The sequence below is a fragment of the Saccostrea echinata genome, unplaced genomic scaffold, assembly GCF_033153115.1.
Source record: "Saccostrea echinata isolate AGI-Se365-2 ecotype Australia unplaced genomic scaffold, CSIRO_AGI_Sech_v1 ptg000002l, whole genome shotgun sequence".
Lineage (NCBI taxonomy): Eukaryota > Metazoa > Mollusca > Bivalvia > Ostreida > Ostreidae > Saccostrea > Saccostrea echinata.
Genome location: NW_026889751.1, coordinates 5,795,990 through 5,815,887, shown reverse-complemented (window position 1 = coordinate 5,815,887; position 19,898 = coordinate 5,795,990). Strand labels below are relative to the sequence as shown.

At 32.0% G+C, this 19,898-nt stretch overlaps 2 protein-coding genes across 2 annotated transcripts; one reads left to right on the top strand and one right to left on the bottom strand.

Moving 5' to 3' along the window:
* Positions 1-6,634: 6,634 nt before the first annotated feature.
* Positions 6,635-10,792, bottom strand: LOC133178393 (glutathione peroxidase 7-like). Its single transcript, XM_061313124.1, has 4 exons — positions 10,639-10,792; positions 9,796-9,945; positions 8,922-9,036; positions 6,635-8,407 (listed from the first exon to the last, which is right to left on the bottom strand). Exons 1-4 carry the CDS (start codon positions 10,750-10,752, stop codon positions 8,238-8,240), a joined length of 549 nt encoding a protein of 182 aa, XP_061169108.1. The 5' UTR covers positions 10,753-10,792; the 3' UTR covers positions 6,635-8,237.
* A 2,246-nt stretch (positions 10,793-13,038) lies between these two features.
* LOC133178394 (beta-1,3-galactosyltransferase brn-like) lies at positions 13,039-19,035 on the top strand. The gene is made up of 2 exons (XM_061313125.1): positions 13,039-13,138; positions 17,052-19,035. Exon 2 carries the CDS (start codon positions 17,103-17,105, stop codon positions 18,381-18,383), a length of 1,281 nt encoding a protein of 426 aa, XP_061169109.1. The 5' UTR covers positions 13,039-13,138; positions 17,052-17,102; the 3' UTR covers positions 18,384-19,035.
* Positions 19,036-19,898: the final 863 nt, after the last annotated feature.

Genomic DNA, 19,898 nt, shown 5'->3' with positions numbered 1-19,898 from the left:
AAATAGTAAATGTTGATTTTTTTCCTATCATAAATTTTGAAGAAATATTTCCTTAGGAATGTAAAATGTCAAAATTTCTCAATCACTTTTAAAAAATTATTCCACACAAAATCTACACGTTATTTCGATCCAAACGAAAAGGAAAATTCGCAATAATGGAAAACATCCTATGTTGGATAAATTCCTGAAAACCTGTTTGCTTTCCCTGCTTTTTGTGTCCCCTTCAAAATAGTAAAGCCAATGGGTTCGCGGATGCAGCATACATTACGTGAAATTCTCCCCCCCCCCCCCCCCATTTTCCACTCTTCTCGTGCAAACTCATTCAAGTCCATTTTTCAGGATTTTTTTTTTTAAATTTCCTCTTAAATCCTTATCGCTGACGACAGCCGCGCATATCTTTCACTTCGTTTTTTATGTCGCATTTCAATAAGAAAAATAAAAATCCGTAACATCAAAGTCCATCAAAAAACTGTCTGTATAGCCTGTATGTGTATCTAGTTTAACTGAGATTTTAAGACCCCTGAAATAAATAAGGATCAATCTCCATCTACAACAAGGTTAAATCGTCCACCTTATCAATTAAGACTGACTTCAAGTCTGTTTTGTCTACCCCGTTGTCAAAACTAATCTGACTAAATCTTGCGTTGTCCGTGGAAATATATATACTGCGGATGTATACTCCCCGTCGAGGCCTCATCTACAGAGAGCACAAACGAACTCTGGCGGAAGTTTGGATGCTGCACAGCTATGAAGTGGGCGGTGCTTTTTTTTTTTTTTTTGATTGATCGTGTCACAAATCATTTAGAGAACTCGACATATCGTAGATACAAATTTGGGGGTGGAGACTCGTGCTTCGCACTCGTCCACCCCCAAATTTGTATCAACGATACAGTACCTGTCTCGTTCTCTAAATAATACATACAAATGAAAAATTATACAATACAAATAAAAAGTATGCAATACAAATGGAAATTTATACAATACAAATGCGAAAGATCGAATATTGCAACGTTTGACATGCCATACTAAGAAAAGAAATAAATGTTCTTGTAATTGTATGGAGAGTACATTATTTATTTTGGAATGTTTACAGTATCCCCCCTCCTCGATTTTGATACAGAGAGAGAGAGAGAGAGAGAGAACGAGGGAGAGAGAGTCCGTTTATAATTTTATGAATTTGTATATATATGTAACTGTATGTACTTGTACATATGTACTTGTATATACATGTAATTTGGCATATGAAGGACTAATAAATTATAAAGAATCGATAAAAATAATACAGAATACGCATAATCATGAAAAAAGTGAAGATTTTTCCACCATTTCTTCTATGACATAAAAAAGGCAATTATCATCGATATTTATTTTGAAATTTTCAGAAAATCATTCATTGTTTAAACATTACATATTGTCATACATGGACGTAATAATTGTAAAATCACAGTCATTTCCGAGTCAAGTTTCTCTGACAGCTGATTCTCAGAAGCTTTCGAATGACTTTGTTGCCCCTAGTCCCTAAGGTAAAATCCTCCTTAATTTGTATTCAGTATCAGGATTTACTGAATTTCAAGTTTATTTACGAAATCAACTGGAATCTCTTTCGTCTTTTGAACGTTAACAACTTTTTTTTCTGGACGCAGGCGCTGGTCCGTGATTTTTTCAGGGAAAAGGGGGGGGGGGCAGGGTCATCAGTAAACAAAAATTCCATCTGAGAAACTTGTTGACAAGCTAAAACCTTTATTTTCTTTCCCGAACCTGAAATCTTATTTCGGGGGGGGGGGGGGGGGGTCCTTCCCTTTAATTCAAAAAATTCATAAATATTGTTCTTCCTACCAACTTACTAACTGAACTCTTTAACAGGAGTCCAAGGTCATTTTCATTTTTTAATTACTTTACTCTAGGTTTGTACATAAATAACTCCGCAAATTGCAGCGAAGAGGACTCGACACCTTCCCTGATCCCCTCTAGATCCATGCATGTGGACATGGAGTAAATAAGAAATGGAATTTTCGAGCACGACAATTTTTTAAAAAGCCTACTTGGTTTAACGATGAGTTAAAATTTATTTTTTTAAAAATAGAGATATTAACCAAAGCTAAAGAAGATAACTTGTGCTTTTTTGGAAAAATTACTTTTTTAAAAAAAAAATATATATATATATGTTGGGAAAAAAAGCTTTTTTTTTCGAAATTGAAAATTTCCATTTGCATGCATACTCCTTATTGTTATACAGAGTTGCATGGATAATCATAAAGCTGCATACGATTTCATGTTGTATAAAACATTTAAATTCTGAAGTTTTTATGAATTCTACATTCATCAAACTTGCATAGATATAACCTGTGATGATGCAAAACAGTAATGACAATCCGAGTGCTGCATGTGCCATATACAATCAAGATGAATGACCAGGTGAAAATATCTGGAAGAATCTGTTTTCGAGCTACAAGACAGCTAGCGATGACCAAACGTGATGTTCAAAGAGATACATTAGATCAGTCACGTTTAAGATGTTTCTGCAGGCGCGGATCCAGGAATTTTTTTCCAGGGGGTCCATCCTATAGTCAAAAACAGTTTTCCTTCCCAAAAATTTCTTGACAAGCAAAAAAGCAAAGAAAAGTATTTTTTATTTGCTTCAGTATATAATTTCAATAACTTTGCAAATTCCGGGGGGGGGGGGTCTGGACCCCCCCCCCCTTTCTAGATCCGCGCATGTTTTGATTGTAAGTTACATTAATTTTACAAATGAAGTATTTCATTGTTTAAAGCGTCATGAACTATAGTATTCAAGAAATGGCAAATTTTGCATAATCAAAGTTTGATTCTGCACTACATAAGGAATCTCTCATTAGCCATGTGGAACTTAAAGAGTATCACCCAAAAAGACTGGTATCAAAACTGTCAATCTTGACAGTATTTTCTAGTTCTTTCTGGAATTTATTTGTTAAGAAAAAATATTCTTTTAAGATGTCAGTTAAAGACTGTTTGGAATGGTTGAATTTCCTTTGAACTCCTTTTCAATATTGATCAAATTGACCTATTTTCCTTTGCTATAGCTTAGCAGTATTAAACAAATACAATGTACGAAAGTAGTTCAATAATATTGGGTCCATGACTGTTAGTTCATTGATTTTCTTCATCCATTCAGTTATATCCCCAGAACATCAATATATACTTCTTGAAAAGCTTTGTCCAAATATGTAAAGCCTATTTGTGTGTGTTTGTGTGCAGTTTTTGGAATAGCTGCATGTGTGTTACGTTAACCTTGATGTCATAAATACATTTAATCAATTAACATGATCATTGATTTGATATATCTAACTGAACTCGAAACAAAAACAAAAACAAAAAAAAATCCAGAGTCTGACACACGTTTCATATTTGGATACTTTATGATAAATATGATGACTTCAACTTTTCTTTCATCAACATCTATCATTTATGTAGCAATAAATCATTATCACCTGCATATCTTGTTTATGTCTTCCAGTTGATTCGATACGCAAGAGCATCTATACTTATAAATTAATAAATTTTGCAAATAAACTCCGAAACGGCTGCACCAGAGTTCTTACTTACTCCTCTAAGAATAAACTAGATACAAGTTGATGTCCGTAAACTATATTTAGATTTCACTCGCATAGTAATTAAATTAAAAGTCTACTTTCATTTTCTATAGCCATCCATGAAATAGAAAAAACGTGAGTACGGTGGCGTTTCCGGTTGGCGGATCTAAGTTACTGGCAGTTTTTTATGAAACTGACAACAGGCAATCGTTTATTTATTTCATAAAAGTCATCACTGAATTATTCAATCAAAACTTGATTTAAATGATATAAAAGAAATAAGTTGTGATAACCGATTAAAAAGGGAAATGTGCAAATTATTTTCGTCATCACCGATCTTGATATTGACAGAAGCTTCTAGAACATCATAAAGCATCGAGCCTGATGTTCAAAAGAAAAACGTTGCCTGAACATTAAAAAAGCTTTTGTGTGAATGGTCATTGAAATAATGGTAAATCATTGATAACACTATAAGTTGTGAATATATTTATATATCGAAAGACTATTACATATATGTAGTAGGTTTTCCTAATAAATTTATCGGTAAAATATGTGTATAATCTCACTGAGAGCATCGTGGCAACAAATCCGAAGTACACTTTGTACTTCGTAATAAACTTGCTTACATGAAAAGAGAAAATTAATGAATAAGGTGTTGTTCAAAAACAATTAAAGCTGTAAAATGTTGTGCTTTAATTAATACATTTCAGTTTTTTTCTTCTGAATATACACTCTTTTGTATAAAATACTCGGCCTATTCATAGGGCGTTAAAAGCTAATTTTTATGGGTCTTGGTTTATAAAAATGTATGTACCTTATTCATATGTAAAAAAGTAAAGTACATTTTTACATATCAATAAAGTACATACATATTTATAAACCAAGACAGAAGTACAAGTTAATTTTACCCCCCCCCCCCCAAATCAATTTATCAGTAAAATGCACTGACTACATATTTACTGCTTTATCCTTGACGGAAATGAAATAAGAGCATCAGAGGTACAATATCAATAACATAGTATAACAGATTTCACAATAAACGTCAATTAATGAAATTGTTATTTTTTCGAATTTTTACAAAAAAAGGGGGGATGTTCATCTACTGCATGCGGGATTTTTTTCCTGATATAAGCCTAGCTGTAGGCTGTCAGTAGAAACTACAATATATTTTCTGTCGGTAGTGGTATAAATTCAATTTCCCGCGCTTGCGCGGGATTTCATCTAGTGTTGTATGTTTGAACAATTTAATCGAGGCAGACTACTGAAAAATAAATTAATAATCAAGAGTATCAAGGGAAGATGATACAAACATAAAAAAAAAACGATGCCTGGAGTAGTTTGTAGAAATTTCAATATGAAAATAATGGCGTAGCAATTGATTTTTTAAAAAAAATTAGTTAACATTCGACTTAACAACAGGTAGCATTAAATCAAGATAAGGGGCAGGTGTGGCCGGTCGACAGGTGGTGCTTACCCCTCCATGGCACCTGATCCTACCTCTGATGTTTTCAGGGGTCCGCGTTTGCTCTGCTCTCAATTTATATTGTTTAGTTGGACCTTGAGCATCATTACTGTTCAATCGTATATCTTCACATTTCATCATAAATACTAGTAGTATTTTCTTTAAAAACATCTAAAGTTTCTAGTAGAACTAAAATTTCTAGTTTCTCTTGAAAGAAAGTAAAACATTTCAAAGACCAATAGTCACTCAAACGCCTACTGATACAATATTTTCTTGTACTAAACCACAATATGCAAAATATACATTTTTTCGGGGGATAAACGATACAGATGGGCTTTTAAAACAGATATAATTCCTCTCCAATTCAACATATATGAGCAGATTGCATTAATATACTATTTAGGCTGCTTGTTGCTGCTACCCACCGCATGAAAAGGGGTGAGTGGGTTATATAGCGACGGGGGTGTCCGTCTGTAACACTTGGGTGTAACCATCACTTATCTACCACTCATCTTACACCACTGAATGCAATGAAACTTTCACCAAAACTTCATTACATAGTGGCATTGTGCATCTCCTTTTTCACGTTTCGATCGGACAAATGTATTGAGTTTCCCATAGCAAAACATGGACACTGCCGCTCTTTCTATAATATTGGGATACCCATCTATTATCTGCAAGTCCTCCTATACCACTGAATAAAATTTAGCAAGTCACTCAAAGAATCTTAACTACATAGTGCCATTATTATGCACCTCCTACTTTACGTCTCGATTGGACATATTTTTGGGTTTTCCAATAGCAAAACATGGGCACTGCCATTCTTCCTATAATATCGGGGGTACCCATCTCTTATCCGCAACTCCTCCTATACCACTGAATAAACTTAATTAATGAGACTTTCACAGAATATTTATTACAAAGTGCCATTGTGCACGTCCTATTCTATGTTCTGATCGGAGAGATATTTGGGCTTTCCCAGTGCAAAAAAATGAGTATTTGTCATCATACTCATATGGGAGCGGGGTTTCATGTTAGCTCAGTGTTCACAGTACCTCGAAGTTTATGCTACTTTATAGCAGTTATGGCCAGCTGTGTATCTATGGCTCAAATAAGCACAGCTCAGCCGCTGATTCCATAAGTTATTTAAGGTCAAAACGACACGTTCCTCAATAATATATAATTTTTCCCAAGAATTTGTCAATGAAGAATTGCTACGGTAACAAGTGTCCTCACAAAAATTAAGTACCTTACCAGGTATTTGTGCAAGATACCAGAGGATGGTGTTTCTAATGGAAATCTTTACCGTTCGAGTATTTATTATTTTTTTTTTACATTTTGAAAAAAACTTTAGAAATTCCAAGATATTAATGATAATTATGATTAATTTGTTGTTATTACGAAGAAAAAGGAAACAGATATTTGAGAAACCTGTTAAACCCAAGTACGCAGCGGCCATTAGACTAGCATGTCGTTCATAATCGTAGACTCAGAGGTCCCGTTTTAGTCTTGAGCACTCCCCACCTGATATCAACGTGTAATACCCATACAGGACTCATCCACAACTTGGAAGGATGGCTGTTCAAAAACAAATGTACTCCAATTTCAGAACTGCTGATTTATTGCAATCAACAAGTCAAAATTAACAAGATGTTTCTTTTTTGTAATTATTTAGTTTCCCGCAAGTATAAACTAATATACATTTGTGTGTTTCTTTGTTCTACACTCAGCTGCCTTCAAAAATAATAATAAAGTAAAACAAATAAATTGAATTATACCTATATTATTCTTTGAAAAAAAAATCATACAATCTTATTTTATGTGTACAAGCTTGTATTTTACAGACTATTCAGTTTAGAGGAAAAATGCAGAAATGATATTTTCCATCAATCAGAATGAAATACAGCAGTATATACCTTGATTAAGAAGAAGTTACATGTAATTCAACTTGTTTTTGGGCCAATGAACAATAAAAAAACATACAAAACCCTAACAACTCCAGAATTAATCTCTAAATTACTGCTACTCCCCAATAATTTACAGTAATGTTAGAAGCCTTGTACATGTATGATATTTAATACTGTAAATTTTCTAATATCCTCAGTGTTAAATCAGGGTCACCCAGAAAACTAGCTAGCAAAAACCTCAAACTTTAGAGTCATAAAATAGTCATCTCAGTATGAGAATAAAGCTGACACACACACACAATAACTACACAAAAAGACAATCCTTAACTACAAAGAAACTAAACTGCATACATACACTTGTAACACAATTTACACTGCATCGTGTGTTTAGAAAACTCTTGAGTACTATAGTTAAAACCACCGTTGCATCCCATGGCATGTACTCTATAAGTTGACATTTTTTCATCACAAAACCAGTAAATGCAAAAACAAAACAAAACAAAACAAAAACAAAACAAAAAAATGGACACCATTAACAAATAAAATGCTTGAATTTTGTGAAGTTACAGTATGAGTTAATTGTTTATGATAAGTTATAATGAAATTTTGAAATCCTTGATGATTTGTGACAATGATTTTTTTTTTTAAATCCATGTTAGAGTTATCCCCCTTAAACTGTTTTCACCAGAAGCTTTACAAAACTCAATAGATAATTCACTAGATAGAAAACAAAGAGGTAGACATGAAAAATAATCTTTGAATAGTGTACACTAACATATTTTGCTCATTTTTCTCTGAGGAAATTTGTTTTAATAATGGGTTTTTTTTTCAACATTTTACCCTGATATAGAATAATAGTATCATTTCCTTTCTTATTCAACATCATTGGTGTGTTGCAAACAGAAAATAAATAAAATTTACAAAATAAAATTATTAATTTTTTTTCTTATTTCCTTATACATCCATTCACTTCGTGCAAGATGTGCATGAAGAGGCCTATTTTTTGGTGTGTTGCAAACAGAAAATAAATAAAATCTACAAAATAAAATTAATTTTTTTTTCTTATTTCCTTATACATCCATTCACTTCGTGCAAGATGTGCATGAAGAGGCCTATTTTTTGAGCCAGTTTAAAATTTCCCTTTTCTACTAAAAAAAATATACATTTTAGTTGAAGCTTGCTTTGCAAAAAAATCAATGAAAAATAAATAATATTATTGATCTGTATATTGCTGCAGGAAGAAAACCCACTTATCTTATGGCTAAGTACATTATCAAACATTAACTGGCCAGATCTTTTTCACAATTCTCCCCTCTGCCTAGCATTGATAGAATAGTTTCCATCAATGACATCTATGATATCCTGTGTGATATCATCTACCGATATCCAAGGGCCCCAAGCTCGAACGACTTGTCCTTTCTCGTCTACCAGGTATTTCCAGAAATTCCATGTTGGCTCTTCAGAGTTCTCTGTGCAGAGAAAGGTTCAGTGGTGGTAAGCAAAACTATACATTTGTAATATAATATCTATTGACTAAACAAGATGATTGCTAAAAATAGCTTAAAATCCCTAACATTCTCTACAATGCTGTCATAGGCTTTTTTTTTAAATAGATTTCATTATTTACATTCAAAAACGAAAGATAAACACATGCACAAAAAAAAAAAAAAACAACTCACACAAAACAAACCTGATTTGACATAAGACACATCTCTAATCCATAAATCAAAATTTTCTTTGTTCTTAAATTCTATACCTGTACATCTGTTAGTTTTATATCTCTGTTTCATTCATTTTTTTAGGCAATTTCGTTTGAAATTTATAGGAATGTGTGACATCTTACAAGTATAAAATTATTTTAATTAAGGATGTTATTTACTAGTTATGGTAGATATTTAGATTAGAGATGTTACTTTTGAGTTGGATATATGAATAAGGGATGTTACTTGGAAGTTAGATATTCAAATTAAGGATGTTGCTTACCAATTAAATATTTCCATGCATCAGGAACATCTTCTCCCATCACATTAATTTTGGAAAATATTGGAAAATTGACTTTGTAATTCTTCTTTGCAAAAGACAGGATTTCTTTGTAACTCTGGAAAATCATAAGAACTTTTTTATTTTAAATATTTTCAAAATAATTAATTTTTCAGTATTTCAATACTTCAAATAGAAATGATGTTTTCATTCCAATGAAGTGACAGTCAAAAGACTTCAATACTTCAGCTGATTTTTTGTTTGCTCTTTTTCAATGAAAAGAAGTTTATTACATCATGCTCTCCATTCAAATACATGTATGTAGCACTTTTTCCCAAGAAAGTGAAGTTCTGCACATACAATTTTTCATGCAATAATCAGTTAAGCAAAATGATTCAAAATTACTTTGAACAAAATATTTAATTTGCTGAAACACTGATGGGGGTATGGCAGTTTTGGTGAAGGTTAAAGTTTTTCATATGGAAGTCAAACTCCAAGGTCAAGGTCAAATTTAAAGTGCAAGAAAACCATGCACAGAGCAGGGTTCATTTGATGTGGAAATAGTGTTGAAATTAAATTTCACATGACATTTTTTCTTAGCATTCATGGATTTTTTTTCTGGGTTGTGACTAGTTTGACTTTTGGAGGTGTGTTTCATATTTTGTGTTTACATGTATGTATATGCATGTTAACAAATGAATTCACCATTTGTTTGCTCTTTCACATGTGGATAATTATGTGATGTAAAGCACAGAAACTTGCACACACATTTGTATATACAACAATAAATTATATTACATTGTCAAAGTCCTGGTAATTTATCAGTGACAAAATAACTTGTATCTTAAAAATTAACAGGTGATTAGATTGTAATTACCCCCGGTTCCTGTTTACCAAACTGGTTACATGGAAAGGCTAGGACAGAGAATTTATCGCTTGACCCTAACTTGTCCTGTAATCTGACCAGAGATCTGTAATGACCATCAGTGTAGCCACATTCAGAGGCCACATTCACCACAAGCACCACCTGCAAAAGACAGGTATAGGGTTATCAAGAATTTCTGCAAACATAATGATCATCATAGAGCAGTCAAAATTGTTTCACTGTGATAAGTATTAATCACATGACTTTTTTTGTAACCTTCCGAAAAGCAATTACCCACATCGGAGATGTGAATAATTAAGCAATTGAATGTACAAAATCTTGTTTACATTTGAACACACATACCTCAACTATTCATTAATGCAAAATATGAGAAAGCAGACTTAACAAAATTAATGAGTAGAAGAGGAACAATTCAAATCAAAAATTTTTAAATATTGACCAATTAAGGACCTTCAAGGGGCAAAAAGAAAGTACATTGTAAATACTTATACCTGAATATAATCATATACATGTAATACAGTATATACATACACAAAAGAGAGAAAGAGTTGCATGATCGAAAGGAAAAACAGACATAAAGGGGGGGGGGGGTAAACAGATAGTATATAACCAGTTATATTATTCATTTACACAAGTTCTGAGGAAAATTATTTGTATATATATATATATTCATTATCTATATGCATACATACACTTATAACACACATATATAAGTACATACTTCTATATCTAATATCTAATTCATCATGATACCGTCAAACATAGGAACAAGATAGCGATAAATGCACTGGATTCTGAGGTACCAATGCAACATCAACTAGAACTGTCATTTACCTTTCCTGCATATTGACTCAGTGTGATTTCTTTGTCTCCTTGTTTTACGCTATAACTGTAAAAGCTGTCTAATGAAGCACCAACAATAAAAACCAAAAGAAGCAGCAGATACATTATGGAGATGCTGAAGACGTTGTTGATAACCTTCCACGTGTGACATAGTTATGGTCCTATTTGTGTTTGTAGAAATTGGATACAGCAAGAGAAGCGTCTTGCACACACAGATTGGATATTTCAGGCGCGGATCAAAAGTATCTGCATGCTGATCAGATTTTACCTCCCATTACTGTAATGATGAACATATAAACAAAAAATTCGTTGATCTTAATTTTTATAAATTATGGGTAGTTGAATATCATGTGGAAGAAGCTTTTTTTTCTGCGTGCAGTGTTTGCATGTGTGTGAAAAGGGGGGGGGGTATAGGCCTACATGTACATTCGGATGCGAGAAAAGGGAGGGTTAGTCAAACATGAAGAAAGATGTGAGGAAATATGCAGGAGTTTAGTTTACCTCGAAGTTTTGTCCCTGTAAGTCTTTTAATTCACCGTAAGATGAATAATAAAAGTCATTTGTGATTTTGTTTCCATAAAATATTGTATTGATTGAATATAATTAAAAACTCAAATCCATTTATAATCTTGGTTTGTTTTGCGAATTGTACCCCCCCCCCCTTGAAGAACAGTGACTCTTTAAATCATTACTTGTATTGATGGGGCTTAATTTAGGCCTAAAGTTAAAAAGGACGTTTTGAAACTTACACAAAACATTGCGGGTTTTTAAGGTACATGTTACCTCGTAATTTTTTTTTTTTTTTTTTTTTTTTTTTTTTTTTTTTTTTTGCTTAGCTGGATGGTTTAAACTAGAAATGCAATATATATATATATATATATATATATATATATATATATATATATATATATATATATATATATATATATATATATATATATATATATATATTAATTCTAATCATATACCTAAGAAAGTGTTTGACTTCATGAACTCTTTTTGCGTGAGTTTTATTTTAATTAGCACTGAATGTCGCACTTTAATTTTGCTGAATCGAGAAACATTTTGATGAATAATTCAAGTAGCCGAATTTTTTAGTAAAGGAAAATCTTCTAAAGAGATGAACAACACTAGTGACTACATCAATGGTACAAGGAGAAGCCTTGATACATTAATTCAATGTCAGGCCCACTTATGTTTCCTGAGTATATTGTTAACTGTCACAGGAAATCCTTGTCTTGTTATGCAAAATCATTACAGATAGATTAATTCACTTGTCTACTGATTGAAAAGCTTTAGCAATGACCTACATGTAGCTTTGTCGGCAATCGACGCAACACACAGTACAGCATGCTTTATTCTAATCCCTTGATGTACCTGTAGTTCTATTAATTAATATTCATGTGCTTCGATTGATTTTTACAGTAGCACGCCTTCACATGTGCAAGCTAAACACCTCATACTGAAGAATCTTAATGATTTTTTTAATTCATAACTAATAAATATAGTTCTTTGAATTTCGGCACTCATATACCCCCCCCCCCCAAAAAAAAATAAATAATAGATAAATAAATGAAGCAAAGATAAAATATTAATTTTAAAAAAAGTTAAAATGTCATGTTGATTAATTTCTAGTTGAGACATTATCATTGATATTCACAAGTGCATATATGTTAATAGAGATTTACATATTAAAACGCTTGCCATATGATATATTAGATGTTTTCCTGTGATCTGACTAGTAGCTTTCGGTAATTCCATATGTATTGTAACAGCGAGTGCAGATCGATTTGAAAACCTGACTATGTTACCATAGATATGAATTGTTGGTCCATCATTAAAGTATTGATTTTCACGGTATCGATTTTTGGCATTATAATAACCCTGCATGGGACAGTAAGACTTTTTGAGAGCTGAGAAAGTCTGAAAATGATTTTCTTCCATTTTATATGATTCAGAGAGGAAATGAACCGGAAAATACAGGAATGTCATTAGTATCATTTGTGGAGAATGAAAGTAAACTTCGACGAGCAGGAGTGAGAAGATTTATGGCACCCGTTTAAATTTTGCAATAACCAGCATGTTTGACGAGTAACTTTAGGTCCTTAGAGAATCACATTTAAAAGTTAAGAAAGATGAAGGAAAATGACAAATTATGATGTCTCGAGACCGTCCTTTTATAGTCCTGTGTCCACTTTCAATTGTCCTAAATTGACGTATAGTGCCTACAGATCAAACATGTTAAAAAGATTGCTAGCACCGGAACTGAATCTAAATTGCAGCTTTAAAAGCCGGGTATGTACGGTGTAGTGTAACAATAGTCACGGTTGAGAGATATTCAATAGTCGTGAACTTGTGGATTTAATTTCCAGATCGCTGTGTCCTGAACTCTTTACTGTAGTTGAAGTTTTCATTATATAGTGGATTATAAATCATGTCCAGTGGACATTTGGTGGTTAAATGGAGAAATATACATGAATCTCAAAACCAGGTAAAGTTTGATGTTTTAGATTACTCTATAGATGTTTAATCAATCAGTATAACCTTAGGCATTACACTTATTTACAGCTGATCAGTATATCATAATAGCATACATGTATAACATATATTACAATAATTAAGACTTTTAAGGAGTCTAGAATGGGGGATGAGACTCCTGATCAAATTTTAACATTTTCACAATTATATCCAAGTATCTATCTCTCGCACAGGTAGGGAGATACTGCCTATAAAAATGAGGAATGTCATTCAACGTTTAACATAATTTGAAAGGTAAAAGTGTATGTGGGGTTTTTCACAGTTCAAGTAACTTAACGTGTAAATAATGGAAGTTCAAGATTAATTTAATTTAATCAGTATTTTATTATGTAAAGTCAGTTTACATAATTGGATTGGACATCAGGCATGGCCTATATAAGTCCTCTCCAAGAAGGTCAAGGTTACAAATGTTAAGAATTGACAATAATTTACAATCATGATGAAATAAGTCATAATAAGTTACATTAATTTCTTTTTTTTTTTTTTTTTTTTTTACCAGAAATGGGAAAAAGAGAGAGATAGATTAATAAATTCACAAGAGTTATTACTTAGCATGTATACTCACTATACAATATAATGAAAAAATAAAAGAGTGCAAAGAATAAGTAAACAAATGAAGTGCAAAAGACAAATATACAAGGAAATTAAAAAAAAAAGAAAAAAAAAGCAAAGAAGTTCAAGATCTCTCTCTCTCTCTCTCTCTTTCTCTCTCTCTCTCTCTCTCTCTCTCTCGTTTGGACACCCAGAATTCAAACAATAATGGTAAGACATTGTAAGCTCTTGAACCCATGCATTTAAATCAACTTCCTGATTATTTGTCGATTCATGCCTACAATAAACATAAAGCGTGTAAATATCGAGGCTTCTAAACTCAGACACCTTTAAACTGTTTTATAATGGTTTTACGTGATAAAAAGACTATTAATGGTTTCATTGTAGAACATGTACAATGTATTCTTTTACAAGTTGTTTCGCACCTGGCACGGCATGTTTTTATGATCAACCTCCCCCTTCTATGGTAAGATGGTAGTTAGTTCCCGCATTGTTTTTTAGTTGAATGGTATACCTATAAAATACGATCGATTAAAGTTCGACTTAGGTAGCTACAAAGTTATTTCTGTAAAAGACAAGAGGGGAGATGTAATCTTGAAATGGCTCAAATTATGTAACAACATAGGAAAGTAATTTTTAGATGTTTTATTCATGAAATATGTCAGATAATGTCTTTTTACAGCATGACATTCTCTTATTTTCCAAAAGTAACAACTAAAGCTTAGACCAGAATCGATAGACTCCTCTGTTTCAATATTACATATTGAAATTAAAATAGATGAAAAACTGCTAAAATGTTCAAAACGAAATAAAAGATTAAGGAATTTGTAGAAAATGGCGTTTTTATTGGCATTTGCGGTGATATCAGTAGTATAGTCGAACAAAAATAAGTTGTCAGGTTTTGCTTTCCGGGCTTAACCCTTGAAAAAAATACATATATTTGATAACCATCGATATCTCACTATTTACTAATATATGCTCGTTTTTCCTTACATGAGTTAAGATATATTCTTTTTCCCCCAATTTTTGGATTGGTAAATTATATATAAACCAGCATTTTACAGTCAATTCAATATGCAAATTGGGCTTCCAAATTCCTCATTTTATTCACCATATAGCGTGAAATTTACTCTTTTTTATTGATGGGGGGGGGGGTGTCGCCCGTTTAATCATTCTTGATAAAATGACTTAAAGCATTACAACTTATCAGTATATATGCATCACTGTCATCAGTTACACAATATGATAAATAGAGAAGAACAGCAGTAGGCGATTTACAGGAGAATATTGTGTGAGTAACTGGAAAAAAATAACAAATACATATTATATAATGAACTATAAAATTATCCCTTCGTCTCATACTATAATGAATATAATATAATGAAATAAATAAAAATATCGTTCAAATTCTTAGCATTGAAATGTAGTAATTTTTACGTTGATTTTTTTTTCCTAAAGATTTTTAAAGAATAAATTTACTGCGATATTCTACATATACAAGACAAACCCTTCATCGGCATGAAAGTCAATTCTTACGAGTTTTGTTTGTTTTGTTTTATCTTCCGATTTCAACGGCTACAAGGAGTAAATAATCTTAATTTAGATAATAGGTATTTTAGGAATGACTCTAATTCTTGGCCAAATTATTCGAGTATAACCTGGTTTGGGTCAGTTTACGCTTTATAATCCGCGAAGCGGAATATAAAACAGCGTAAACTGACCCAAAGCAGGTTATAATCAAATAATTTGGCCAAGAATTAGAGTCATTCCTTATAATTTAATCTTAAAATCATTAAATAACTATGAGTGTAAAATTTCGTTGCTTTTTATAAAGATCGAATTATTGTTTGAAGTTAAAGGTACATTTATTAAATCTGGAATTTTCCATGAATCCCGAGGACTGGAAATGAGAGGATGGTATGGATACAGATGATTCAACTGGTTGTCGGGGGGGTGGGGGGTCCCATACCAAATGAGGTTATAAATGCAGAAATAATATGTGTTCCTTTTTGGATATTAACCAGTCAGAGGCTAGAATACAAACAAAATTAAATTATACATTTTTGAAACTTTGCTGGAATTGATTTTCATAAAATTTGCATAAAATATATTTTTTTGAAAATACGAAGAATCTTTAAATGCTCACTCTAAAAAGGAGCTATTTTAAACATTTCTTTTTTAAAACATTAACTTCAAAACACAGTAGAAAAAAAACCCAGTCTTTCCTGTTTTCAATTGTCTCTGCACCCTAATCAAAATAAACAAATTTAATGTTTGTAATAGTTTGTGTCACACTTGACTAAACTGTAATACTAGACAAAAGTTTGTGTCACACCTAACTAATTGTAATACTAGACAAAAGAAGACATGTATTAAGTTTCATCAAATTCAATTTCCATCACCTCTTGCATTACATTCTCATTTAAATAATTTCTCTCTCCAAGTTGTACCTTCAAATAAAGAGAGAATCATTGTGCTTACAGATTAGTAATGCAATATACGAACGTACAAGCTAAGCTTGAACCTTCTTGTACATGCACTAATACACACTGGTTAATGCATCTAAACCAATCAAATTTCAGTATTTAACATAAACGTCTAATAATGAAAAAAAATTTTGGGGACTTTCAGAATAAAGATGTAAATATTGAGTGGATAGATCTATTTCGTTTTCAAGGTAGATTGAGAATTTGTCATTCTCCCTTAGGATAATTTTCAAAGACAACAAAGCACTGATGAACAGAAGTCACTGTTGCTTATATAAGTAAAATGAATACGTTTACCTGCACAGATTTTTTCATTCAACATTTCACTATAATGTCCTAGAAAATGATAAAAAGTTTATAAAGTATAAAGATAACAGCAAAAAGGCTTAATTTTGAACAATTTCTTAATATTTTAGAAATTTGATATTTGAATCAATAACAACCATCAATTCAGACATCCTTTATTTATTTGTTTTTTTAATTTATTTATTTATTCAATTAATTAATTTATTTATTTATATTTATTTATTTATTTTGATTTGTATCATCTGTTGTTAAATAGGGAAAACACATGAAATTAATAATTCAGTTGGTCTTACATAGTGTTAAGAATATTTAAATTAATTACAAACTGTGTTTTTAATAAATTGAATACAAAATTCACGTGGATGTGTATACAAAAACAAAAATATTCATTCTCTAAAAAAAATTTGATTTAGATATCACATCTGATGATATGTTAGTACTTATGTTTAGGGAAATGTATTTTTCATTATATATATATTTCATAGGTCTGTTTTTTGCAATACGCTCTTTTTAATTTTGCAGAATCAATTCACATGTTGAAGAGAATACCCAAAGAAATTGAAGAGACACACGATGAAAAAATTCAGATGCACGAGGATACTATTGGGCAACTCGCTACGAAACTTTCTCATTATGTTGGCTCTGTGTCTGTCCGTGCTGAATATGATGAACTGGATATATTACAACTATTCCGAGGCACTTGTTGAAACCTATAACAAATATTCACCATCGTCCTCTATGGTTCAAATTGCTCGTTCTCAGTTCACTCTGTCCACTTCAAAAGTTGTGGCGGCGAACAAGAAGAAATCGCCTGTAGTAAACCAGAAGATTAAAAGACGTTATCCAATTTTTGATCCGAGTGCTAGCTATGCGGAGAATGGGGTGCATATGGAAGTTGGACCTCCACTTGACACTAAAGATATCAGGAAAAAGAAACTAAATTTTGATCCTAAAAAGTATCCATTAGAGATAGATCTTGTTCAACTGACAAAAAATATTTTTGAAGGGAAGAAAATAAAAAACAATCAAATAAATCCTCATCCTTATCAATTTGTACATGAGGCTGAAAATGCTTGTCAAATTGAAAATTTACATGTGGTTGTTCTTGTGAAATCTAAAGCAAGTAATTTTAAAAGTCGCGAAATCATCCGACAGACTTGGGGGAATCAGTCCCTTTACAATGGCGTGTCCGTAGTCTTTCTGCTTGGAAAAATGAAAGAATTTGAGAATGATATTGCCCATGAGGCTCAGAAATACAAGGATATAGTACAAGAAAACTTTGTCGATCAGTATTCCAATAATACATTGAAAACAATCATGGGTTACAATTGGGTCGTCAGACATTGTTCAAACGCAAACTTCAACCTTTTTGTAGATGACGATGTGTTTGTTGTGGTTAAAAACTTAGACAACTACCGTCAGACTAAAGAAAAAGAACCTCGACTTATGGCAGGAAAATTACTGCCACATTCTACACCATTCAGAGACAACGGTTCCAAGTGGTTTGTATCTTGGGAAGACTATCCGTTTGATAAATATCCGCCATATTTAGCTGGTGGTGGTATTCTAATGTCTTGGGATGTGACTAGAGCATTTGCAGCCGCCTTTCCATATGTGAAAACAATTTCAATTGACGATTCATATTTGGGAATTATAGCGAAAAAGCTCAACATATCTCCACGTAATCACGGCGGAATGGTTATCAGGAACCCTGGCCGGGACACCAAGGCAGCCATGTCTATGAATTTTGCAACAGTTGTAGCCTTTCATCGCATTCCTTCTCCAGAATCCATGATGGCTACATGGAATCAATATATAGCTAAATATCCCATTCATTCAAAGCCGAAGAGGTAACGGGAAGAATGAGTTAGATTAATTTATTGACGATGATTCCTTGTTGGTATTGTTTATGTATCTCTCACAATTCATTCAGTCTTTCTGTGCGAAGAAAAAGAATACCATGAACATGCATCGAAAATTTGAATTTGTATTTATTCAAAATAGTGGATTTCGCCGTCAATATAGTAATCCTTGTTCTCATAACTTTCTGTTAATGAAAGGGACTACACATAGATATAAATATATCTGTTCTATAGGAGAAATAAGAATATAGGTAGTAATAATTATTCTGTGATATGCGTGTATCTATTGTGAATTATGTGATATGCGTGTATATATTGTGGATTATGTGATATGCGTGTGTATATGCGTGTATCTATTGTGAGTTTTGTGTTCCTGACACTTCTGTTGGATTCTGATAATTTTGCATTACTAGCATTTTTCAGATTTTGTCAATTGCTCAGTGTTATATCTCTTGAATACTCGATTTTGAAAACAATATATGCTAGAACTCTTAGATTTCCAAGTGCATAATGCTCTTACCACTGGTAAATGGTTTTGTCCATTGGTAGATAATTTATTATGTCCAGTTTTAATTTATCAGTAATTTTTAAATATTGTTTGCTATCACGTGATTTTGTGTACTCATAGTATAAGGATGTGGTAAATGTTTAATTTGAAATGTGAAGAATGAAATGATATTTAAAAATGATCTCATTTTATGTTCATTATTATCATCAATATTTCCATTTCAGCCATGAAATTACAATTATATGTATAGTAATAAGAAATTAACACTCGTAGTTAATGCTTGATTGAATATAACTTTTATAATAACATTTTGTTTAAGATTATGATGTGTGAATTTATGTGGAACATTTCCGGCCTTCACATTTTTTTTGAGGTTATTATTTATAAGTATATGTATTTTAAAGAACGTTCATGTTTATTTGAAATTAAATGTACAGCCACTGTATAATATTGTCAAAATGGTATACATGTACATGTATTTGTATGATATGTACGGGTTCTAAATCAGCATGATATACTATGAAAGAATACTTTCATGAACCAAAATTTTACACTTATCATAATGGAAATAAGTGTCTTGGGTCCATTTTACAGACAATATTTTTGGTGTAGGATTTTATACTTTTGCATTTGCTCATGTTCTCGCAAAATTGGTGTTGGAAGTGCAATTACTAATTTTTTAATATTGCCCTAGCTTCTAGTTGTAGTTTCCCACTAAGATAAAGAAAAAATATTGAAAATTTTCAAACTAGTAATTTAAACATGTAAGCTTATTTAGGTTCTTAATTTGTAAATTCGGAGATATTCAATAAGATTCAAGTAACTCATGTTATTGCACATGGCCCTTGATGGAAAAAAAAACTTCCCTGAATAATCAGATTTTTAATCACAGACGCCCTCATTATTTTAAGCGGTTAAGGATTGAAGGAAGTAACTTTATGGGATACATAAAGTGTGTTGCAAACTAATTGTTATCTTTACTCGAATCTATAGCAATAT

Excerpts from the sequence above, each read along its gene's own strand:
- LOC133178394 (XM_061313125.1), top strand. The coding sequence starts at position 17,103 with ATGAAAAAATTCAGATGCACGAGGATACTATTGGGCAACTCGCTACGA.
- LOC133178393 (XM_061313124.1), bottom strand. The coding sequence starts at position 10,752 with ATGTATCTGCTGCTTCTTTTGGTTTTTATTGTTGGTGCTTCATTAGAC. Across the intron at positions 9,946-10,638 it reads TGAGTCAATATGCAGGAAAG|GTGGTGCTTGTGGTGAATGT; the intron begins GTAAATGACAGT and ends TGTCTTTTGCAG. Across the intron at positions 9,037-9,795 it reads TTGGTAAACAGGAACCGGGG|AGTTACAAAGAAATCCTGTC; the intron begins GTAATTACAATC and ends ATGATTTTCCAG.